Raw genomic sequence first — 25,245 nt, 5'->3', positions numbered from 1 at the left:
TGTCCCCAAATATTGAAATACTGAAAGTCGTCTGTTCCAGAAGCTGACGTCGGCACACTGTCCCTGAACTACGTACCTGTCTCCCTTGCTACACATGACCTCAGAGGACCCATTCCTGTTCTGGTCTTCAGAAGAGTTTCTTAATTATAGATCACTTGTAAATATGGGCTTATACTTCGCTTTTCTATAGAAAATTAGGAGCCTCTTCAGAACCTTCAGTTATCTTTCTCTGGTAGTTACTTAAATCACACCTTTAAAAACCATGTATGGAGATCACTGAGATAAAAGTTAGGCCACTAGTCTTGGCGGCAGGCACCTTTACTGCTGGTCACCTTGTCGATCCTAAAGCAGACTCTTAATGAGTTTTTGTCTTGGTGTGTGTGTGCACGCGCGTGCACGTGTGTATTGATGAGGTAGCAGGAGACCATGAAGTACTCCTTACCATTAGTGTTTTTTTGTTTTGTTCTGGCCACAAGGTATCTCTATTTATGTAGTCCAGGCTGTCCTGCAGCTAGCTCACTATGTAGGTCTGGCTGGCCTTGAACTCACAGAGATTCATATGCCTCTGCCTCCCAGTGCTGAAATTTACAGGTGTGTGCCACCCCATCTGGCTAGTTACTGTTTAATATTAAAAATGAGAGACATGGAGGTGAGCGGAACAAAGCACATGTCTGAGTACCCATCAGCCACCCCTCTCGTAATTTATTTTTGTTCCCGTGGCATGACCTGTAACTGAATAAGTCTGGTAACAACACAAAGCGTCATGTTTTCCAAAGAATACTTGATCCCTCTTCACGCTCAAGGGTATAGATACCTTAACGGAAATAGCTTAACAGCTGTGTAGAAGTGGCTTTCCTTGTCATAAACTGCAACCACAAAATTCCCTACCCTTGGGAGGCTCCTGCATGTACAAGGGTCTCATCCTTCAGGGAACCTCTCGGCTTTATTGTTTGTGTCGTAATGGCACATGCCACTTTGTGCTTCTGCCTCTGAGTCTCAGGGAGGCCGCAAAGAAGCCCTGCGAGAACTACCTATCACTCTAGATTTCTTTTTCCATTGTCAGTATTTGCAAATAGGTAACAGACAGATGAGTGTTGCTCCTCAGAGCTAATCGTGTCGGCACAGACTTCTGAAAGGGTGATGATTACACAAAGGGAAACCAGCCACGCAAGAGCAAGACGATGGCAATCGATCTGAGTGCTTAGTCTCCCGTTCCAGCCTCCAGCCTCCACCTCCCAGCTTTCAGCCCCCCACATCAAGCCCTCATCATCCTGCCTCGAGCTCCCTTCACTCTACTGTGAAGCTCCGACTCCATCTGATTTCTTTGTTTGCTTTGTTTGCTCAGATTGCAGTTGAGCCGGAACTCACGGCGAGCAGCTGGTGTTTGAAAGCATTAGTGTGTACACCTTTGGCAGGCACCCTCAGTCTGGGTTTGCCCACCCACTAAGGCACACAGGCAGTCTCAGCTTCTCCGGCCATCTCTGTGTAAACTGCTCATTTGGACATCCGGTAGAAAGAAAGCACGCGAGGTTGGTATGTCGAAAGAGCTAGCCGCTCTTCAGAGGTAGGTTTCAGTAGCAGGGACCAAAAGGACATTCCCAGACACCAGACACACACTGTGCACGCCGTGGAAAGACAGGATGTCACATGACAGAGGAAAGTGGGATAAGTAAACATTTAAGTAACGGTGTCCTACACAGAAAAGAACAAGGCTATGGCGAAGAAAGAAAAGTCCACCGCGGCCTGCAGCAGAGGCAGGTACGGCTTCAAAGCTGAACATTTCTCTCAAGCCCTTGTGCCTACTAATGCCCCCGCTTCTGCAATGAGAGCTTAGTTAGTTGTTTTTTTGGCTGTTTTTTTTTTTTTTTAGTAGAGAAAGCTTGATTTTTTTTAATGTATCTGATTTCACGTTGTAGATATAATTAGTCAGCCTCTACAGTCAATTTGAGAGGCAGAATGAAGACCAGTGTTTGTAGTCAATAAGTATTTTTCAAGGAAAAAAAAAGATTCTAGAGAAACAGAGGAACAGGATATGAGGTTTAGTGTGTGTGTGTGAACAGCCTGTTCAGCACTTAGTAGGGCATAAACACTTACAAGTGACCAATATGTTAATCAATTTACAGTCATTTTCCTCTTTTAGAAATAGAAACTGTTGTAAGGAGGATAATCATTCAGAGCTCTTTGATATCACACACACACACACACATACACACACACACACACATACACACAGAGAGAGAGAGAGAGAGAGAGAGAGAGAGAGAGAGAGAGAGAGCTTAAAATGGGAAGAAAGGAAATGAGTTGGAAGAGAAAAGATGGGAAACTGTAGCAGGGAGGGGCCTCAGATGACAGTGGCTGGGGGATTTCACAGGTGGCAGTGGAGGTGGACAGAGGACAGGAGGAAGTGTCTATTGTGGCCTCTGCAGAACTCTGGCTGGACTGAGCAGCACACACCCAGCTGGGCCTCCCCTATCACTTCCGTGGAACCCCATGCACACCGCCTAGCAAGCTGCTCCTCTCCTTCTGTGTGAGTTCTGCTGTCAGTGAGCTTGTTATGAATTTACACTCTATGTTCTAAAAACGTTCACATTCTTCTCTTTGTAGGATGATCTCATTACATCAGTTGGTATATTTTCTCTTTTTTGCCTCAGTTTCTAGTGGTAAGTGTTCCTTTATTCATTTTTCCTAATGTAATATTTTTATTATATTTATATATTCAGAAGAATATATAATATCAATATATTAATATAAATGCTAGAATAAAATATTATTAATATAATATTATTATTATTATATTATTCATTATTTCATATAATGCTCCAGGATCACAATCACTTCCCATTCTGCCCAGGTCTACCCTCCCACCCTTGACCCTTCCCTCTCAACCCCCCTCTCAAAACAAAAAAAAGACTCATCAAGTTCAATTTGTGTTCCCCCTATACTCTTTGGAGGGTGGTCAAACTCCCAGTGGCCATCCTCTTAAAGAAAACCTTCCTCTCCTCACCCCCACCCTGCCCCACCCACCCTGCCAGAAGCCATCAACTGTGAAGAGCTATCGTTATCAGAGTTCTAAAAAATTTCCTCCAATATTTAAATATGGCCTAGGCATAGCTCATTTTCTGACCTGTAGAATGGGAAACAGCGTAAGTCCACAAAGAGCAATTACACTCCAGTCCCACGTATTGTGGGATAACTCCATGCTGTTAACTCCAGGAAAGGAAACAAAACCAGTTGCTTTCCAGTTAAGGCTCTCACCTAAGGGGTCAAAGAAAGAGATTTAAATATAGAATTAGAAAGAGTCTGCACCTGTATCATCTGAATGATAGTTATATCTGTCTACAGATTTACATCTATATCTACCTACATAACACACTGTTATGATACATAAGAGCAATATTAGGATGAGAGGACCTAAATCATCTCATTGATTAGTTTTCCATAAGGCATTCAATCCAGTAAGTCCTTTTCTTCTCTCTGTCTCTGTCTCTCTCATGCATACACGTATACACCAATTCTGGACTAAAAATGTTATGGAAATATTAATGTACAGCTTCCACATTGGATTAATTTAACTAATGCTCTTACTTCTCCCATTCCACATCACATCCTGTAAATTCATTTATTAACTGTTGCATAGAATGAATTAGTAAAATTGGAAGTTACCTAATCAATATTGATTTTTTAACAACTTGGTGTAAGTATTTTTCACTATTCTTTATTTAAAATAAAAATTTATTTAAAATGAAAATTTAAACATTCTTTTAAAAATTATTTATGTTACATGGAATCTCTTGAGACTGTCACCGGCATTTAAGCAGATTCTTTTTGGTGTAGCAAATCTAGGTAGGGATTGGAAATAAAATAAACATTAGCTTTAGTTAAAAAATATTGATTTCTTCTTTGAATTGTATTTAAGAATATACTTACTTAACCCAGTATCTGAGACTTTTCAGTTATCATTTTGTTAATTTAGAGCATAGTTCTTTTATCACTAACTACTATGCTCTGTCTCATTTTTTTATTTTCTTTTTTTTTTCTTTATTAATTACACTTTATTCACTTTGTATCCCCCCTGTGGTTCCTTCCCTCCTCCCCTCCCAATCCTACCTTCCTCCACTCTCTGCACGTCTACTTCCCCAAGTCCACTGATAGGGGAGGTCTTCTTTTCCTTCCTTCTGAGCCTAGTCAATTAGGTCTCATCAGGAGTGGCTGCAGTGTCTTTTCCTGTGGCCTGGTAATGCTGCTTCCCCCTCAGGGGGAGGTAATTAAAGAGCAGGCCAATCAGTTCATGTCAGAGACAGTCCCTGTTCCTATTACAATGCTCTGTATCATTTTTAACCTTCAAAATTTACAGAGACTTGTGGAGCACCAAGAAAGCCTTGAATGAAACTGTAAAGGGCAGGTGAAATTCCGAGTGAATGTGCATTATTTGGCATGGCACAGTCATGTCACTGTGCCTCAAGGCCATGGTAGTGCCAGAGCCTACCTCCAGGGTGAGGCTGCTGAAGGGCAAAGCTTTCCCCTGATCTGAGTGTGAATGTTGGTGGTACATGCAAAAACTAGTAACCCCAGCTTCCTCCTCATGGCCGGCTGCAACCTGAGACTTTTTTTGTTTTATTTTTCTTATTAGTTAAATTTTATTAACTCTGTATCCCAGCTATATCCCGCTCCCTTATTCCCTCCCAACCCCACCCTCCCTCCCTCATCTCCTCCCTGCCCCTTTCCAAGTCCACTGCTTGGGGAGGACCTCCTCCCCTTTCATCTGACCCTGTTTTATCAGGTATCTTTGGGACTGGCTGGGGGAATTCTAGAATAGGGGTGGTAATTGTATGTACTACAAATATACTTAAGGCCACAGCTCTATATACAAAAAAAAAAAAAAAGCAGAAGTGGCAAATTTTATTCCACACATGTTTTACCATAGAAACAAATATAAAATTAAAATGATTTAAGACATTGATTCATGCAGAAAATTTTAATTTAATTAATATTTAATATTTATTTTTAATCAAATTTTACCCATAACAAAATAGTTTCGTGAACTCACAACTTTCCCAATGACCAAATGGTATCTTAAAACAAAACAAACATTAGAAAAGAGAAATTCAAACCAAAAATTTTCGAGAAATCTCATACGTCTGGTGACTGAAATGTGTTCCCCTGAGGTAACGAGGGTCAGGCGAGAATAACACAACTTGGCCATCCATGGTGAACAGGGAACAATGAGCAGACGTGAAGTCTCTTTGCTATGTTGATTAGAGTCCACCCTGTATATTCCCAGGAGCTCTGCAGCTTTCCTTCCAGTATTCTGTGAAACCCTATTACAGATGTTGATTTTTCCCGCAGCCTAACCAGCATGGGAAATTATGCACAACCGAGTCAGGGAGTCTGCCTGGGTGTCACCAGCAGGTGAACGTGTAAGAAAAGGCTGGACATGTGCACAATCGGGGGGGGGGGGACGTGTTCTGTTTTTAGCTGAGAAAGTTCATTCGGTTTTCCTTAATTCCTTGAGAATTCCTAAACTCCTCTCAGATCCATCCCCCATATTATACCCACCCAACTTTGTGTTCTTGTTGTTTTCCTTGGCCACAACGGAGAATGAAACAGTGCCATTTGTGTAACAATGGATGCAACTGGAGATCATCAGCTTAAGTGGAATAAGTCAGATTGAGAAAGATAAATATCACGTTTTCTCAAGTTTGTGAGTTCTAGACTTTATACTGATACATAAAATTATATATGTGTGTACACACACACATACACACAACTTCATGAAAGTTGAAGTGATACTCTCTAGGCCCTAGAATTTAGGGAAATGAAGGCGAATAGAAGGAGGGAAATGGAAGGGTATGAAGAATGAATATAGTTAAAATATATGACACACTTATGTGCAAGCATCTCTGTGAAACCCACCACTAGGTGCAATGAATACATGCCAATAAATGTTTTGAGGAGGTATCTACTGCCACTTCCCATAAATATTACATAGGAGATCCCACTTGCCCCAGTAGGGAAGGTAGAAGGAGCTAAAAGTCAGGGAAAAGACAGAAATTAACTAATTGTTCATGTAAAATATGATTATGCATATAGAAAAATTCAAAGTGATGAACACATTGATCATTTTAGGCCAATCAGCCAGGAGTCTTCAGACTGAAAATACTGCTCCTGGCATATGCTTGTAATCTCAGGACTCCAGAGGGAGAGGGCATTTGAGGCCCAAGCTCAACCTCTTCCTTTCAAATTCTTCAATGTACAAACAGTAGCCAGTCTTCACCAGTACTAGAAACTACACGGAGATTATGAGAACCAATATTACCAATTAAATGATTCAAGTAGTGACCGTCTCCAAGGTAAAAATTGCACATTTATTCATCCTTTAAAAATCAGTTCTGCTTACCAGTTCTTGACAATTACATGTTAATGTCACGATGGCTTTGCACTAAAACACTGAATTAGAGTTAGCAGATATGCTGTGAGGTAGAAATAGACCTCTGTTATCTGGAAGCTTCCAAAGTTCGATGGGAGACAACACAGAACTTGGAGAAAGAAGTCAAGTCTCCAGGTAGCTCCTGGGATACTTGCCAGGACTGAAGAAAGTCATATTCCCTACCAACACTGTTGCATTTTGGAGGCGGATCTGTAGTGAGGTTGCTCTCCAGCCCCATGGATTTCTCCAGCAGCTTCTTGAGTGCCGTGAAGTCTGTTCTTGGAATGATGTCTCTAAATGCACAGACTAAAAATACAAACACTTACTGGAGAAATGAATTATATTGAAATATGGTTAGTTAAAATGGAAAACATTCAATACAGAACAGGTGTGGTTCTGAGTGACACATTATGTGGAAAGATTTAGAGATGAGCCCAGAACCTAATAGAAATAATCGACAAGTTCATGATGAGTCGCAATGATATGACTTGTCATCACCACAGACGTTACAAATACTAATCTATTAACTGCTTATATTAATAATACAGGCATGTACCTACCACATTTCAGTTAGGGGGCAGTGAAAAGCCAGGTGAGGTTGCTGCGCGTTCGCTGGCTACCTCAGTCCTACAAGCCTCATTTGGCAATTTTGACTACTCTGTACCTACCATCCTCTGGAGACAGTTATTGGCGGCTGTTACTGCAGTACACATTTGAGTTAGAGTTTAGTCTTCCTGATGTATTTCCACTTGAGTTAATTATTTGTTTTCAGTGTTATAAAGAGAATTAGGTTATCAGGACCTCTCTGTGAGTGTGTATGTCTGCATGAAGAAATGTAAACTACTTTTATTGAGTTTCTAGAGAACAGTCCCTTAAAAAGGTCGCATACCATATGGGTTATTAGGTATCTCTTTCTAGCAACAGAGGACTTTTAAATTTTTATGTACTTTGGCTTTTTAAAAATAAAATTTATCTGAGGCTTTAGTAAAATAGGACTCAATGATCTTTCCTGAACTTTATACTTCTTGTTAGTAAATGTGTTCTTTTTATATAGTTATATGATTTTTACATCCTGATTGCAGCTCCTCTCCCTCCCCTCCTCTCAGTCCCTCTCTCTCACCTCACTCCCTGTCATCCTCCTATCCTCCCTTTATCCTCAGCAAAAGCTCAGAAAAAGGAAGGCCTTCCATCAACCTGTCTTGGCATATCAAGTTATGAGGGTTAGGTACATCTTCTCCTATTGTGGCTAGGCAAGGAAACCCAGTTAGGGGAAAGGGAACCAAGGGTGGAAGACAGTCAGATTCAGCTCCTGCTCCTGCTGTTGGGAGTCCCACATGAGGACTGAGCTGCACAACTCTTAACATATGTGCCAAGGGCGTAGGTCCATTCCATGCATGCTGTCTGGTTGGTGATTCAGTCTCTGTGGGTCTCTTATGTGCCCAGGTCAGTCGAGTCTGTGTTTTCTTGTGGTGTCCTTGACCTCTCTGGCCCCTTCAATCCTTCCTCCCCCTCTTCCATGGAATTCCCACGCTGCCTCTAGTGTTTAGCTGTAAGTCTCTGCATCTGTTTCCATCATCTGCTCAGTGGAGCCTCTCAGATGACAGTTATGCTAGCGCCTGTCTGGTGTCTCTGGGTCTCAGGAGTCAACTTGTAATGTTGACATGACATCATTTGAGGGGCCATCGGTCTTGGCTTTTAGTAGGTTGCAGTGTCAAAACAATGAATTAAGGAAAACAGGGCAAGCCCTTGCTGACCTGGAGGGGCTTCCCCAAGAATGTTTTGCTGGTCAACAGCTGAGAAAACATGGAATTAGTCCTGCAGCCTTCACGAGACAAGCACTCGCAAATGGGGTGTCACCGAGGCCACTAGGTGGTTTGTGATTTTATTCCCATCTAAGGCTGTTCCCTGGACACGCTAACCTGAAAGCTTCAGTTGATCTGACATCTGAGTTCAAACATATTTTCTGTGACGTAGACATGTGTGCACTAACTTTATCAGACTATGTAACAAGGGAAGTGCCCACCGAAATCGACAGTAAAGTGTACCCACATGTTTCATCCCAGACTGTGTCACTAAGGTCTTCAAGGACACCAGCTTCCAAGGAGGTGACATAAGTACCGTTTTCACACCAAGTGCCAAGTACTGCCAACTGGTCTGCACCCATCACCCGCGCTGCTTGCTCTTCACGTTCATGGCTGAGTCGTCTTCTGATGAGCCTCCCAAATGGTAACTATCTCTGTTTCTCCGAGGAGGAACTAATTTCCAAGGCCAGTTATTCACCAATGCTGATTATCTACCTACAATTTTCCTCCTGTCATTTTACATAATGTGACATTACCAGCCGGCGAATGAGTTTACCTTCCACTGAAGTACTAACTGTTACAGGAAGGATGGGGCCTAGGCACGATTGCAAAAAGCTGGAACGCCTCTTGAGGTCTCAGTCTTACAGTCACATTTTCTCTCTTCTTCCATGTTTTGTCTTACATTTGTTCTATTTGTGGCTATTGGTTAATGATAGGGCTATTATCTAGCTCTTTCTTCTAACCATTCAATTAGAAAAAAAAATGTTTACAGAGATACTTTAAAAATATCTTTAAAACATTACAATAATTTCCTGCTTACTCCAATGTTTTGTCACGTTTGCTTTGCCTACCTGTGTAAAGTCACTGTTAAATACAGAAAGTGATTGAAAATATCATAGCCAGGTACTTCTAAACTCTTCAACACGCATTTCACAACAAAGTGTAAGAAGCTGAACAAAGTTACCCTATACTATCACAAGCTTCAAATGTTATTTATAGCTGTTAATTAAATTCTCATCGAACTTCACAGGTTCTTCATGGCTGTTCCGTCTCTTTACTCACATTTTTAAAGTCTTGGATATTCCAGCCATTTCTGCCTCTATGCTAAACTTGAAAATTTAATATATAACCTTTTATGCAAAATGAAGTTGCCAATATCTTTGTTATTGCTGGACTCACAAATATTTACACATTAATATTATTTATGCTTCTGAAATCTAGAACAGAAATTGGCAAGCCAGGGATAAAACGTTAGGATTTATTGGACCAAATGCAAATAGAACATTCTGTATTTCTAACACCATTTAAAAATGCAACCATGTAGGGGCTAGAAGGATCACCTGTTACTCTTTAAAGACCTAAGGATTGTTCCCAGCCCAAGGCAGGCCAGTGCCTTTAAAATGTAGCTATGTAAGAATAGAAAAGCATTTCTAGCTCATGGACAACACAAAAACTGGTAGATTTTTAACAACATTTTAGCAATAGGCCGGAGTCCACCCATTCCTGTTCCTGTCGTGTTGGAGAGGAGGGGCATATGTGTTCTTTTAGATGTAGGAATGTTGAAATAGGAAGCAAAGTTAGAATCTTGTTAAGTAAACATTTGTTTTGGCATGAGACCCAGTCATTTGTTTCCTTCTCTTCGACCTTAGGGTCCACTTTTTGAAAACATGAATTCCTGCTGAGTAATGTTATTCATTTGTTTTTTTAAAGAACAGGTTTGCTTGCATCCTGAAGGACAGTGTCACAGAAACATTGCCAATGGTAAACATGACAGGAGCAGTTTCTGGTTATTCCCTCAAGCAATGCCCTCAGCAATTAAGTGGTAAGATTTCTTATCAAACGCAAGAAATACTAGCCATTACAATACATACATGGAATTGTTTCAGATACAGTTTTGTGACTTTAAAATAAAATAGTGCCATCTAGAATTAAGCTTCTCCACTAAAGAACCGTTTCTTATATAGAGTAGAAGTATGCTTTCCTCTCCCTCATAAGCGTACTCTTACTCATTAACATTTTTAACCTCCTAAAGGCATGTCACCACTTCAGCTCTCAGTATTTTTTATTTACTTTTTCCTTCCCAAACTAAAATTGTACATGAAAGCCCCTGTTGTAGATACTAATTCAAATGAAAAGGGAGAAAATGCAGACTGAAGTGTCACATGGCTTATGATTAATGACTGAATTAATTAGTCAGTTCAGTTTAGACACTAGATTGGAAAGTCAAAATGAAAATTTACAAGCTTTTTAAAAAAAATGATTTATTTATGTATTTTATGTGCATTGGTGTTTTGCCTGTGTGTATCTGTGTGAGAGCGTCAGATCCCCTGGAACTAGAGTTACAGACAGCTGCGAGCTGCCTCGTTGGTGCTGGGAATTGAACCCAGGTCTTCTGGAAGAACAACCAGTGCTCTTTTTTCTTATTTATTTATTTATTATTTATTTATTTACTTACTTACTTATTCATTACAATTTATTCACTATGTATCCCAGGTGTAACCCCCTTCCTCATTCCCTCCCAATCCCAATCCCCTCTCTCCCTCATCTCCTCCCATGCCCCTCCCCAAGTCCACTGATAAGGGAGGTCCTCCTCCCCTTCCATCTGACCCTAGCCTATCAGGTTTCATCAGGACTGGCTGTATTGTCTTCCTCTGTGGTCTGGTAAGGCTCTTCCCACCTCAGGCGGATGTGATGAAAGAGCCAGCCACTGAGTTCATGTCAAAGACAGCCCCTGTTCCCCTTACTAGGGTACCCACTTGGAGACTGAGCTGCTATGGGCTATATCTTTGCAGGGGTTCTAGGTTATCTCATGCATGGTGCTTGGTTGGAATATTATCTCAGAAAAGACACCTTTGCCCAGATTTTTTGGTTCTGTTGCTCTCCTTGTGGAACTCTTGTCCCCTCCAGGTCTTTCATCTCCCCCTTCTTCCTGCACTCTGCCCAAATTTTGTCTGTGAGTCTCAGCATCTGCTTTAATACCCTGCTGGGTAGAGTCTGTACCTCATTTTATAATTGGATTACTTGACTTGTTGATGTTTAACTTCTTAAGTTCTTTATATATTCTGGATATTAGCCCTCTGGCAGATATAGGGTTGGTAAAGAGCCTTTCCCAGTCCATAGGCAGTCGTTTTGTCCTGATGAGAGTGTCCTTTGATTTACAGAACTTTTTCAGTTTCATGAGGTCCCATTTACTGATTGTTGACCTTAGAGCCTGTGCTGTTGGTGTTCTGTTCAGGAAGTTGTCTCCTGTGCCAATGAATTCTAGGCTCTTCCCCACTTTTTCATCTAAATGATTTAATGTGTCTAGTTTTATGTTGAGGTCTTTGATTCACTTGGACTTTAGTTTTGTGCAGGGTGATAACTATGGATCTATTTTCATTTTTTTACGTGTAGACATCCAGTTACACCAGCACCATTTGTTGAAGATGCTGTCTTTTTTTCATTGTATGGTTTTGGCTTCTTTGTCAAAAATCAAGTATCCATAGGTGTGTGGGTTATTTCCGGGTCTTCTATTTGATTCCATTGAGCCACTATTCTCTTTCTATGCCACCATGTAGTTTTTATTACTGTTGCTCTGTAGTACAGCTTGAGATCAGGGATGGAGATACCTCCAGATGATCTGTTGTTGTACAGGATTGTTCTAGCAATTCAGAGCATTTTGTTTTTCCATATGAAATTGAGAATTTTTCTTTCAAGTTCTGTAAAGAATTGTGTTGGTATTTTGATGGGAATTACATTGAATCTGTACGTTGCTTTTGGCAGGATGGCCATTTTCATTGTTAATCCTACCGATCCATGAGCATGGGAGATCTTTCCATCTTCTGATATCTTCTTCAATTTCTTTCTTCAGAGACTTGAAGTTTTTTCCAAACAGGTCTTTCACTTGCTTGGTTAGAGAATTTTTCTTTCAAGTTCTGTAAAGAATCGTGTTGGTATTTTGATGGGAATTACATTGAATCTGTACGTTGCTTTTGGCAGGATGGCCATTTTCATTGTTAATCCTACCGATCCATGAGCATGGGAGATCTTTCCATCTTCTGATATCTTCTTCAATTTCTTTCTTCAGAGACTTGAAGTTTTTTCCAAACAGGTCTTTCACTTGCTTGGTTAGTGTCATACCAAGGTACTTTATGTTACTTGTGGCTATTGTGAAAGGTGTAGTTTCCTTAATTTCTTTCTTTGCCCTTTTGTTTTTTGTATACAGGAGGGCTACTGATTTTTTTTTTAGTTAATTTTGTATCTAGCCATGTTGCTGAAGGTGTTTATCAGCTGACAGAGTTCTCTGGTTGAACTTTTGGGGTCACTTATGTATATCATCAGTGAATAGTGATACTTTGACTTCTTCCTTTCCGATTTGTATCCCCTTGATCTCCTTTAGTTGTCTTATTGCTCTAGCTAGAACTTCAAGTACTATGTTGAAGAGATATGGAGAGAGCAGGCAGCCTTGCCTTGTCCCTGGTTTCAGTGGGATTGATTTAAGTTTCTCTCCATTTAATTTGATGTTGGCTACAGGCTTGCTGCAAATTGCCTTTACTATGTTTAGGTATGTGCCTTGTATCCCTGATCTTTCCAAGACTTTAAACATGAATGGGTGTTGGATTTTGTCAAATGCTTTTTTGGCATCTAAGGAAATGATCATATGGTTTCTCTCCAGTTTGCTTATATGGTGGATTACATTGATGGATTTCTGTATATTGAACTACCCTGCATGCCTGGGATGAAGCCTTTTTGGTCGTGGTGGATATCTTTTATGTGTTCTTAGATTCTGTTTGCAAGTATTTTATTGAGTATTTTTACATCAATAAAAAGTTCATGTTCATAAGAGAGATAGGTCTGAAGTTCTCTTTTTTTGTTGGGTCGTTGTATGATATAGGTATCAAGGTGGCTATGGTTTCATAGAATGAGTTTGGTAGTGTTCCTTCTGTTTCTATTTTGTGAAATAGTTTGAAGAGAATTGGAGTTAGCTCTTCTTTGAAGGCCTGGTAGGATTCTGCACTGAAACCATCTGGCCCTGGTCTTTTTTTTTTTTTTGAAGAGAGACTATTTCCTTGGGGGATATAGGACTATATAATGTATTTACCTGATCCTAATACCCCTTGGTGAAAGTGGGAATTACAGGAATTACATTGAGTGAAACAAAACAAAGAACTTCCATGGGAAAGTGGGTAAGAAATGGAAAGTCAAGAGGGCCCATTGCTGAGACAGCAATAGAGTAGCTGTCCTTGGATCCTGGTGGTGACCATATTTTCCACCTTTATTTTTAGCTTGCAGCAAAGATGTGTATGTGGACCTAGACATGAAGGGCATGAACTATAACAGTTCTCTTGTGAAGAACGCTCGGGAATGCCAAGAGAGATGCACGAATGATGTCCATTGCCATTTTTTCACATATGCAACAGGACATTTTCCCAGTGTGGAGCATCGGTGAGTGAGCTCGAGTCAAGTCCCAGGGTATAGGAGTGCCAGGGGAAAGAAAACCCTTGGTTCATTTTCATCAACTTGAAGCCTAAATTTTTTAACCCCTGAATACATTTGCATACTATTTGCATAATAGGAATCATTGTTCTGTCATGAAAATTCCCTTGATTGTCGTCTAATTAGCATGCATTTAATCTGTCATGAAGATTTTGAGTTCCGGGACTGAAAGATGGCTCATTGTTTAAATGCATTGGCTCTGCAAACATGAGGACTTGATGTTTGGATCCTAGCACCCACATAAAAGCCAGCCGTGGCTGTGCATGACTTTAACCTCAGTGCTTGGGGCACGGGAATATGGTGAGGGGAACAGAAACAGGAGGCTCGCTGTGGCTCACTGGTCAGCTCTAGGTTTAATGACAGATCCTGACTCCAGGGAATAAGGCAGAGAGTGATAGAGCAGGGTACCCAAAAGTCCTTCTCTGGACTTCTTATTCACACTTGCATATCCACATACCACACACACACACACACACACACACACACACGCACACGCACGCACACCATGTGCAATACACACAGTGCAGACGAACAGATTCTGTGGCTCGATGACATCTTTCATCATATCCAGGTTTTACACACTGTTATAAAGCTTATCCTATATATGCTTACCCTGTATCCTAACTTCAAAAGCGCTACATTTTTCCATTTGTAGTTTTGAGAGCATTGCAACTGGTTTGATTGGCAATGCTCTTCACAGTCTAATAAATATTATACTCCTGACCTAAAGGAGGAAAACTTAAAATTTGGCTCTCTGTCTAGCTAACTCTATGATTCTGTTCCTTGCCTAAGAGGAGGTAATCGAAGCCCATACACAGCGTTATATCCTGCTTCATGTGGGTTTTTGAAATCTTCAAGGAAGAAACCTTTTATATAATAATAATAAAAGTGATCTGTACACTAATGACTGAATCTGCAGTTTTCAGATTTAAAGTTTTATTAGAAAAGTATATGATTTGTTCTTTTTAAATCATTTTATTCTTATGTGTGTGTGCTTGTGTGTTTGTGTATGTGTGTTGCATGTGTGTGTGTGTGTGTGTGTGTGTGTGTCTGTGTACAGGTCACTGTAGAGGACTGAACAGCCACCTCTCCATCTTCCAAGATTCAGTATAGACTTAGAAATCTTTGACATGGTCCAGGTTCGCATAGTAAACTACAGTTGTCTGATAGTTGGACTTTAACATTGACTATTCGTATTCTGCTTTCAGCAATTTAAAAAAAGAAATGAATGTGAAGTAAAGCATTAAAATGTATTTAAAAATCAGTCATTAAAAAAAGATGGAAAGTAGCCTTCCCTGTCTCTCTTTATCTCACCTCAGAGGACAATTTCTATGTCTTGGACTTAACAGAATGTGAACTGCAAGCCAGGAAAACGTTTTTTTTACGGTATATAAAAAGCGTATTCAGAGGGCTAACATTAACCCACTCACATTGCACTTGTCACAACGTCAGGTTTCTCCTGCTGTCTGTTCACTGATGCCATAATACTGTTCCTGAGTCAGCAGGGCCACCCAGTGGTTAGAGGAGCTGCCAGGATCCAAGCAGCCAACTAGCCCTGAGGTGAACGGGTGAATACTCTCCTGGGAAACTCCTTTAGTCTTACGTTCATTTCCTCCCTGACTATGAACATTTCTTATCCTCTCGTGCTTTTTATATACTTGCAAAGAATAATATTTTTCTATCTTTGTTTTTATTCAGTAAAATGTGTCTTTTGAAGTACAGCCAAACGGGGACACCAACCAGAATAACAAAACTCAATTATGTGGTATCTGGATTTTCACTGAAGTCCTGTGGACTCTCTAACTTGGGTGGGTATTGTTCTCTCAGTGGGATAGTTGCACCATTAAGCCCGTGTAAAGCTGAAGGCCAGTCCTATAGCTCTCACTTTAAAAACAGCTGATGCTCACTGATGAAATGGACCCAGTGGCCTTTCCACTGACTTCATTGTGTTACGGTTCATTTGTCCTTGAAAGAATGTCCGCTTAAATTTCAAATAATGATCAGTTTCTTTTGTTGTAAATAAAAAAAAAATAAAAGGTTGTTTGGATGAAAGTCCCATTTTTAATATAATTTACAAACACTGTCTGGAATGTCTGTGATGTTGGTGCCCCTGGCTTTTAACCCAGTTTTTTTGTTTGTTTGTGTGTTTGATTGTTTGTTTGTTGTCTCTGTTGTACAGCTTGCATTAGGGACATTTTCCCTGACACAGTGCTTGCAGACCTTAACGTCGACAGCGTGTTGGCGCCCGATGCCTTTGCTTGCCGCCGCATTTGTACCCATCACCCTGGTTGTTTGTTTTTTACATTCTTTTCCCAAGGATGGCCAAAAGAATCTCAGAGGTGAGCGGTTACCACGAGAGGTGATTTGTTCTCCTCTAAAACCAGGCAGTAAAAAAGTGTTACCCAGTCAAGAGAGGCGACCCCTAAGTAGCAGGACAGTTCTGGACTCTTTGGCTTAGGCTAAAACTGTTGAAAGGGACAGGATCAAGAGGGAAGGCTCTGGGAACGCCCACAGTAGTCAGTTTTCAAAAGTGCTCTGGGAAGTTCTCAGTGACATACTATTTACAGAATGTGACTCTGAGGTTCAAAAGGGGTGGTGAGGATGCGGTTGCTCTTAAAAGCCAACGCGCGAATGGAATTTATGTAAGAAGTGGGAAATAGCAAGAGCTGGAGAGGACAGGAACTCCACAAGAAGAGCAACAGAACAAGAAAATTTGAACACAGGGAACTTCCCAGAGACTCATACTCCAACCAAGGACTATTTATGGAGATAACCCAGAACCCCTGCATAGATGTAGCCCAGGGCAGTTCAGAGTCCAATTGGGTTACATAGTAATGGGAAGAGGGACTGCCTCTGACATAATCTGATTGGCCTGCTCTTTGATCACCTCCCCCTGGGGGGGAGCAGCCTTACCAGGCCATAGTAGAGGACAATGCAGCCACTTCTGATGTGATCTGATAGACTAAGATCAGAAGGAAGGAGAGAAGGACCTCCCCTATCAGTGGACTTGGGGAGGGGCATGCATGCAAAAAGGGGAGGGAGGGTGGGATCAGGAAGGGAGGAGAGAGGGGCTTATGGGGGGGTACAAAATGAATAAAGTGTAATTAACAAAAGTTAAATAAAAAAAAAAAAGCCACGCGCGTCAACCTTGCTTTCCATACACACTGCAACACGTGTTCTTTCTCTTTGACACGTTTCACATACCTGTTCCTACACCCCCTTTCGCCATCTAGGCATCTTTGCCTCCTTAAAACCTCTGAGAGTGGGTTACCGAGCGCGCGCATTCCGAAGAGCCACGCCCTTTCCGGCTTCAGCCTTCAGCATTGCCGGCACAGTACGCCAGGTAAACAAACAGAGCCTCCCTTCTCCTTGACATCAACAGTCCCGAAGAGACAGAGGGTTGGAAAGGCCGCACCCTTCAAACCCGGCCTGTGCTTTGTTGTCTAGTATTCTGTCACCCGTCATTTTACAACGACACCGACTTCTTGGGAGAAGAATTGGACATCGTTGATGTGAAAAGCAAAGAAACCTGCCAGAAACTCTGCACCGACGCTGTGCGCTGCCAGTTCTTTACCTATTACCCACCTCGAGGATCTTGCAATGAGAGGAAGTAAGACAGGGGTCAGGGGGTTTGCTTGGAGGATCTCCTTGCAGGACGCATTATATATATATGTATCACTGTTTCATTTTCAACCATAGGGGCAGATGTTACTTAAAACTTTCCTCAAATGGATCTCCAACTAGAATACTCCATGGGAGGGGAGGCGTCTCTGGATACACACTGAGGTTGTGCAAAATGGATAATGGTAAGTACTTGAAAAAATACAACTTAAAGAAAATATTCGACTGAATGTATCAACACAACCAGAGAGGGGTGGAAACAGGAACACATAATCCCAGCACTCAGGAAGCTGAGGCAGGAGGATCAGAAGTCTGAGGCCAGGTTGGATTAAACAGCAAGATCCTGTATCAAAAATGAGAAGAAAAATAGATGCAGACGAGAGATAATTTGTAGATTAACACATTTTGAAACTTTCTATTATTCTACTTTTTTTGCCCACCCTCCTTACATTTTAAGCATATGAATCAATTTCTTCATTAAATCCCACATGAATTGATAAATTGAGTATGTGTTATGTAATTTTTAATCATTTCAAAGAGCATTTCCTGAAGAGCCAGAGCCTGAGGGCTGAGTTTTGTTTTCAAGATCAAATAATGTTTGTTTTGTTTTCATTCTCAGTGATTAAGCTAACAACCAGTGCATTAACTTATTAATTTTCTTCCCACCTGATCTTTCAGCAAGACATAAATAATGATTGCATATAATAGATAATGACCAACATTTCGATGCCCTGTAAATTATGATGTAACCGAGATTTCATGACAGAAATGTGATGCTAATCACTCCTCATGACAGTTTTAGAAGTTTTAGATCCTCGGTGTCAGATCCCTTGCTGTTGTAGAAGGTGACTCAATCCTTAAGTTCTCAAGACCTGATTTACAGCACATCCAGAAGTTTTATCCCAACAGTCCTAATGCCCTAGCCAGACATCATGCCTCCCGAGACTGCAGAGGTTTGACGGCAATCTCTGGGTGACCGTGTCTCTCAAGAAAGTTGATTAAATTGTAGTTCGTATACTCTGCTTTCCTCATGGTAAAAACGACCATAGATCTTAATTCTACTCCTTAGTGGTAGATGGGACAATTAGAAAATACTGTTGAGGGGTATGGATATGGCATGCTTGAAAAAGTGGGATCCAGGATTGACACCTTGATCAAGATTGCACTTCTCACCCTTTCTGCCTTCACTCTGTTCTTTTCTGTGGACTTTGTAGACTCTGCCCCGTGGAGGTGACAGAACAGATCAGCTGTAGATTGGTAGCTAGAGGAGACGATTAAACCGTGCATCCTTTCAGTCTGCCTTCTGATGCGCAAGTTAGAGAAGTGGGTTATACTGTTCCCAATACCCTCCTGTGAGGGCACACCCAGCAAGGTGCTTGTGACAAGTTACACGGCTGCTGGTGTCTAATGTAACTAGACTTTCTAAAGACACCTACCAATGCCACTAAAGGAAGTGTTTCCTAATACCCAATGCAATGTTGAGACCTATATATATATGTTTTCAGCATTCTGTGGAAACAAATGGAACAGATATAAAGATGTAACTCTTACATGTAAGGTCTTCATGGAATGACTGATAGTGTGTCCCAGCCACTGCTCACTCATTAGCAGTCTAAACGTTACCTTCTTGCTTCCAGGCTGAAAGGTTTCCGAGAGGTTTCTCAAGTAACAGAAGTAGCCAGCCGTGACGATGCAGCCGTAGGCAACCACTCACCACATTCTTCCTGTTGCAGTGTGCACAACCAAAATCAAGCCCAGGATTGTCGGAGGAACAGCGTCTGCTCATGGGGACTGGCCGTGGCAGGTGACCCTGCACACCACCTCGCCCATCCAGGGACACCTGTGTGGAGGCTCCATCATTGGAAACCAGTGGGTACTGACGGCCGCTCACTGTTTCTCTGGGTTAGTCCTGGCTGTTGCCCGTGGGTCACCATCATCACACACTTTGAAAATGTAAATGACCCCTTTCACTAAATTAATCCTACACAGAAGAGACAGTCGTTCATCATCCGGCAGCATTAGTTTACGCACGGTTCTGCCTCTTCACTCAAATGCAAATAATAGCCAGTGCTGGTTCTTGGCCCCAGTGCACAGGGCCAGGATGAAGCTTATAATTTTCTACTCTTTGAATCATGTTTTCCTTATTCTTTCTTGCTCTGCCTCCAAATACATAGAGTTCAGTACACACCCTCTCATTACTTTCAGTATTGGCCAAACGTAAACATTTTAGCTGGGGAAGTGTGTATCCCAAGGAAATTTGGTTGAGCAAAATTTCCTCTATGATGCTTTCAGCTCCTCTTTGTTATTTCTGGACAGAAATTTTCTTGTTTGTTAGGTTTTTGCTGTTGTTGATGATGCTGTTCTTTTTTTTTTCTTTCTTTCTTTCTTTTTTTTTTTTTTGCATGCATGCATGCATGCCAGAAAGTCCATGTGATTTTTTTTTCTGTCAATGACAAGGTTGAGACTAAAACTCAACTCTTCCTGAGCTTGTGGATTTGATAGAGAATAGAAAGACCATCTATTTAATGTGTTCGATATAAAGTCAATAGTACTCCAGTGTTTTCTTTGTAGGGGAAATATGCGACTAAGTTTTTGAGAATAAAATTATTTTATTTTACACCCAAAGGTTGAAATGGTTTCAGAGAATACATAATTACAAAACACAAAAATTTGGGAATTGTCTCGTAATTTATTTTTTTCCTTTCACTGTGTTGTTTGTTCCTTAGAATAGAGACATCTAGAAATCTGCGCGTCTACGGGGGCATTGTAAATCAATCAGAAATAAATGAAGATGCTGCTTTCTTCAGGGTTCAAGAAATAATAATTCATGACCAATACAAGACGGCAGAAAATGGGTATGACATCGCCCTGTTGAAACTGGAATCCATCATGAATTACACAGGTATATAGAATCTGAGGTAGAAAGTGAACTATCAAGGTGACCTAGATAAAATGTTCACACTATGAGAGTCACGGTCTCATCTGTCAGGCCCATGTGACAGCAAGGAACAGTCTAGGAAGATGGCCTCACTCTGTTGAGACCAAGGGTCTTGCCTTAGAATACTAGATCATACCCTGAAAGTGCACCTGAGAGACTTGGATTCAGACTTTTTCAGGTCTATAGAATGACTTCATTTTAGAAAATACAGAAGTAGTAAGAACAATGTAGATTGACATTCTGTTCTAGGGACAAAGGGCCTGGCAACATGATTAAGTGAATGCTACAGAATATTAAGCCTTGTTAAAATGAAAGTTTGTGTAAAGAGTCCTGTCTTATTTTTCTCTAGTTTCTTCCACTTGGGGTGTTCTCTAGACAAAACTGAACACGAGGCACGAAAATATATGAGAAAAAGATAATATGAATATCATAAATAGAGAAAGCATGGATAATATCAAGTGAGATAACAGCCCTTTCTGGGGGAAAATGATGGGTTTTGCTTCTGTGTTAACCTTCCGTCACTATGACAAAGTACCTGATGTCAAGAAGAAAGGAAGTCTAGACTCTCATGATGTCAGAAGCTTCAGCGTGTGGTTAGGGGGTTCCATGCTTTAAAGTCCATCGTGAGGAATGTGCAGAGGAGCAAACTACTACCTCACGGATGCTGGGAAGCAAAAAGAAAAGTGTTGGGGTCCTCATATCCCTTTTAAGGGCATACCCTCAATGACTCAACTTCCTTCCTTAGGCCCCACTTCCCACCATCTCCAGGCAGACTAAAATCCAAACCTCTTCTGATGACTAAACTATGACTTTCAAAATTAGATTTTCAGCGGCCGATATGTCTGCCTTCCAAAGGAGATAGAAACGTAGTATACACGGAATGCTGGGTGACTGGATGGGGGTACACAGGGTCAAGAGGTAAGGAACTATGTGTCTAGCTCTGCTTCATCCTGAAGTCTCTGTTTTCTATCTAGTAACGTAGCACTACTCAATTACTGGGAGATTAATAACAGAGACCAATACATGCGATTAGAAATGTTAAATACGATTAAGCCTCTCTAAAGACTGTTTTAACTGAAGACTTTTAATATGAGACCTAACACTCTGTACAAAAGTTCTAGCTTGGTTTCTAATTATTTTTGTCTGAGAAGAAATTCTCCGTTAGTGTCACAATTAATTTTGAACTTAATAACACTAATAAAAGTATATACACAATAGTGGAAATAATGTCTTCTTTATACTTCGTAGTTATAAAAAAAGACCTATGAATTAAGCTTAGTAATTTTTCCTTCTCTGTTTTTATGTGCAGTTTTACCTTTTATATATAATTGAATACACCCATATAATTATTATTTCACTAAAATACCAATGTGACCTTTCTCAGATGAAATACAAAGTACTCTCCAGAAAGCCAAGGTACCATTGGTTTCAAATGAAGAATGTCAGACAAGATACAGAAGGCATAAAATAACCAACAAGATGATCTGTGCAGGATACAAAGAAGGGGGGAAGGATGCATGCAAGGTGAGACTGTCTCAACCAATCAGTTACACCAGATTGGAGGGAGTGTTTGATGGGTTTTTACAGTACCCAGCACTCCCATCCGGAGGTGTCTTACTTTGCTTTCTGTTGCTGTGATGAAAACACTGAGCAAACACAACTTGAAGGAAAGGGTTTATTTAGCCTACAGGTTACTATAGGACAGGTTACGAATAATGTCAAGAGAAATAATAGTCCTTCGTGGGGAAAAATGATTGGTCTTGCTTCTGGGGTGGCCAGCCTTCCGTCACTATGACAAAACACTTGATGTAGACACCTTGTCAAGAGGAAAGGTAATCTGGGCTTTCGTGATGTCAGAGGCTTCAGCCTGTGGTTCGGGGGCTCCACTGCTTTGGAGCCCTTGGTGAGGAACGTGCGGAGGGGCAAGGTAATAAGGGGAGGTCGAGGTAGGAACCATGAGGCCGGAACTTCAGCAGAGGTCTTGGAGGAGTGCCACTTACTGGCTTGCTTTTAGGCTCATTCAGCCACTTAAGTTATTTATCAATTAGGAATCAAGAAAATTCCCCACTGACATGCCCACAAGCTCTGGTGGTGGGGTTTGCCCACAGGCCAGCCTGATGGTGGCAGTTTGTCCACAAGCCAGGCTGATAGTGGTGGTTCCTTAGCTGGAGTTTCCTGTTGGCAGGTGTGCAAACTGGACGACTCAGATGAGTTGTCACAAGCCATCACAAGCAGGACACATGATGGTTTTGTTTCAGGTGAACAAAGCCTAAAGTAGAAAAGCTGGGTAAAGGTAAGCAATCTTATGTTCAGATGCTTGAGAAAGGACCAGAATTTTAGGTGAAGTTGCTGTGACTGATGCTTATTTAATACAGGAATTGCCTGAAGCGATCCATGCCCTGTTGCCTTTCCTCCCTCTTCCACAGGGCGACTCTGGAGGGCCCCTGGCCTGCAAACACAGTGGGGTCTGGTACTTGGTGGGCATCACGAGCTGGGGCGAAGGCTGTGCTCAAAAGGAGAGGCCAGGCGTCTACACCAGCGTGGCCAAGTACGTGGACTGGATTTTGGAGAAAACTCAAACGGTGTGAAAGAGTTCAATAGGTATCACTCGGTAGCTATTGGCCATGGAAGACTGTTCCGTGGAGAAGGCCCTGATGTCACTGAAGAAGATACGGGGATGCTCTGTCCTCCACTGTAACAAAGAAGGGGCTTGATGTATGTAAGAAAATACAGGAAAAAGAAATAAACGCTATTATTTTCTGCGGGAATCATAGAATGTTACCCATGGAGATATTTTTTAAATAAAAATATAGCAGATATACCAGGGAAGTATCAAGTAATGGTGCTGTTTGTCTTTTTAGTCTCTGTGACAAATGCCCGAAGCAGTTCATGGCAGCAAACACTTCTTTTGCCCACCGTTCTGGAGGGTTCAGTCCCTGATCTGGTTGCCTGGTTCCATCACTGCAACCCCAGGGTGAACAGCAGTTTGGCATCAGGAGCCTGTGGAGGAGGAGTTTGCTCACCTCATGGAAGCCAGAACATGCTGTCAACAGTTTCCTTCTTCCGGGGTCACCCCACTCCCTAAATTCCCTCTCCTTCCCAGACAGCACCACCAGCTGGAGACAGTGCGCTTTGGAACCCTAGCCAGCCCTAAGAAATGAGGGAGAAAGGCCAAGAAAACATACATAAAGGGTTGGTAAATGCAAAATCAAACCCAGAAGAAATGCAGACAAGCACACGAAATGTCTGTTTACAAGACTCTTTCCTTCTCTGCCTATATGAATCCCCCTCCTGGGTAATGGAAGACTGGCAGAATTCAGTGATGAGTTATTAAAAAAAAAAAAGAAACAGAATTTTTACCTGTTAGGTTTTTATGTGTGTGTATGTCTTTGTGTGTATGTCTCTGTATGTATGTCTCTGTGTGTATGTCTCATGTATGTGCTGGTGCATAGTTGGGGGGGAGGGTCAACCTTGCATTGTTCCTCATGTACCATCCACCCTAGGTTTTCTAGGCAGCATGTCCTACTGAGATTTGGGGCTTTCTAATTAGCTAAACTCAGCTATCTAGCCATTCAAGGGACTTTTCTGTCTCTACCCCCCAAACAGATTAAGAACAAATTCCATCATGCCCAGATTATAATATCCCCCACTGTCTGTCTGTCTGTCTCTCTCTCTGGATGTGTGTGTGTGTTCATGCACATGTGCACGTCATACAGTGTGTGTGGATGTCACTGGACAATCTTCAGGAGTCAACACTCCCCTTCCACCATGTGGATTACGGATAATGGGCGTTAGGCATCCGGACTTGGTGGCAAAAGTCTGTACCTGCTCAGCCGCATCACAAGCCAGCTGTTCAGATTTCCTGTGGATACTTGGCATCAAACTCTAGTTCTTAAGTTTGCCTAGTGAAGCGCCAGCCACTGAATTCATGTCAGAGACAAGGCAGCCAGTCCTGATGAGACCTGATAGGCTCGGGTCAGATGGAAGGGGAGGAGGACCTCCCTTATCAGTGAACTGGGGGAGGGGCATGGGAGGAGATGATGGAGAAAGGATGGGATTGGGAGGGAATGAGAGAGGGGTCTACAGCTGGGATACAAAGTGAATAAATTGTAATTAATAAATTTTTAAAAAAGAATTTGCCTAGCCATCGTTTTTACTGGCTGAGCTCTCCAGTGGCCTTTTCAATTTCCTCTATGTATTTTCTCAAATTGGTTCGGACAAGCACAATTGGAGATGTGAATGCGGACTCCACAATTTTCATACGGGCTGTGTTTAGGAGGAGCAATTTACCAGAAAGTGGCACCTTGAAAACACGCCGTAATGATGTACTTGCGGCGGAAAGGATCTCAGCATAGCTTATACACTTTTGGAGCGCTGAGGGAAAGATTGATGGAGCTAAGGAAGACAAGCCAAAACCCACTGAGATCTGCCAGTGAGTGTGACTTGACAAAGAGCCGAGTAATGAAAGTACTGGGCAGAAATGAATGTTAAAAGCAGTCAGATTACAGGAGAAGATAATTTAGGAGCAAACATGGTTTTTGTGGAGTCTTCCACCACCTCAAATGGCTCCCAGGATTCTAATCACCTGATTTGGGGGCTGGCCCGGGGCAGTAATGAAGTATTTGAACCGTGTGCACCTAATTTTCAAATCAGTGTTAATAACTATGCAAGCTGTCCAAAATGAAAAAAAAAATTATTGGGTACAATTATGTGACAGTGTCTTGTTGAGCTTTGGGCATTTGAGCATCAGCCAATAAATTACCACCTGTTTCATAAAGTGTATAGTCTATTTAGTATGAGCCAAGGAAAAGTAGGTGCACAAAATCTGCACTTTCAAACCGAAATAAGCGAGATGCGAAGGGTCCTAAGAGATGATGAAGGAAGAACAGTTAGTATAAGCTGAGAGAGTGGGACAGAAAGAAAATGGTCCCGAGCAAGACAAAGCAAAAACAACAAACAAACAAAAGCCAGAGATCAAAGGA

General features: G+C 41.6%; 1 protein-coding gene across 7 annotated transcripts; it reads left to right on the top strand.

Moving 5' to 3' along the window:
• Positions 1-1,439: 1,439 nt before the first annotated feature.
• Positions 1,440-23,103, top strand: F11 (coagulation factor XI). 7 transcript variants are annotated; one of them, XM_060381661.1, is made up of 15 exons: positions 1,440-1,754; positions 2,605-2,660; positions 8,491-8,653; positions 9,945-10,051; positions 13,494-13,653; positions 15,403-15,512; positions 15,884-16,043; positions 16,938-17,047; positions 17,152-17,314; positions 17,404-17,510; positions 19,059-19,227; positions 20,052-20,227; positions 21,086-21,181; positions 21,648-21,787; positions 22,690-23,103. In XM_060381661.1, exons 1-15 carry the CDS (start codon positions 1,648-1,650, stop codon positions 22,849-22,851), a joined length of 1,986 nt encoding a protein of 661 aa, XP_060237644.1. In that variant the 5' UTR covers positions 1,440-1,647; the 3' UTR covers positions 22,852-23,103. The 7 variants fall into 7 exon arrangements, with proteins under 7 accessions (XP_060237644.1, XP_060237646.1, XP_060237649.1 ...); XM_060381663.1 differs by having other exon boundaries at positions 1,440-1,758; XM_060381660.1 differs by lacking the exon at positions 1,440-1,754 and adding an exon at positions 2,361-2,527 and having other exon boundaries at positions 19,059-19,194.
• The last annotated feature ends 2,142 nt before the right edge of the window (positions 23,104-25,245 follow it).

The sequence above is a fragment of the Meriones unguiculatus genome, chromosome 4 (genome assembly GCF_030254825.1).
Source record: "Meriones unguiculatus strain TT.TT164.6M chromosome 4, Bangor_MerUng_6.1, whole genome shotgun sequence".
NCBI classification, from domain to species: Eukaryota; Metazoa; Chordata; class Mammalia; order Rodentia; family Muridae; genus Meriones; species Meriones unguiculatus.
Note: the sequence above shows the minus strand (reverse complement) of the source record. Positions and strands in the feature narration are given on the sequence as shown.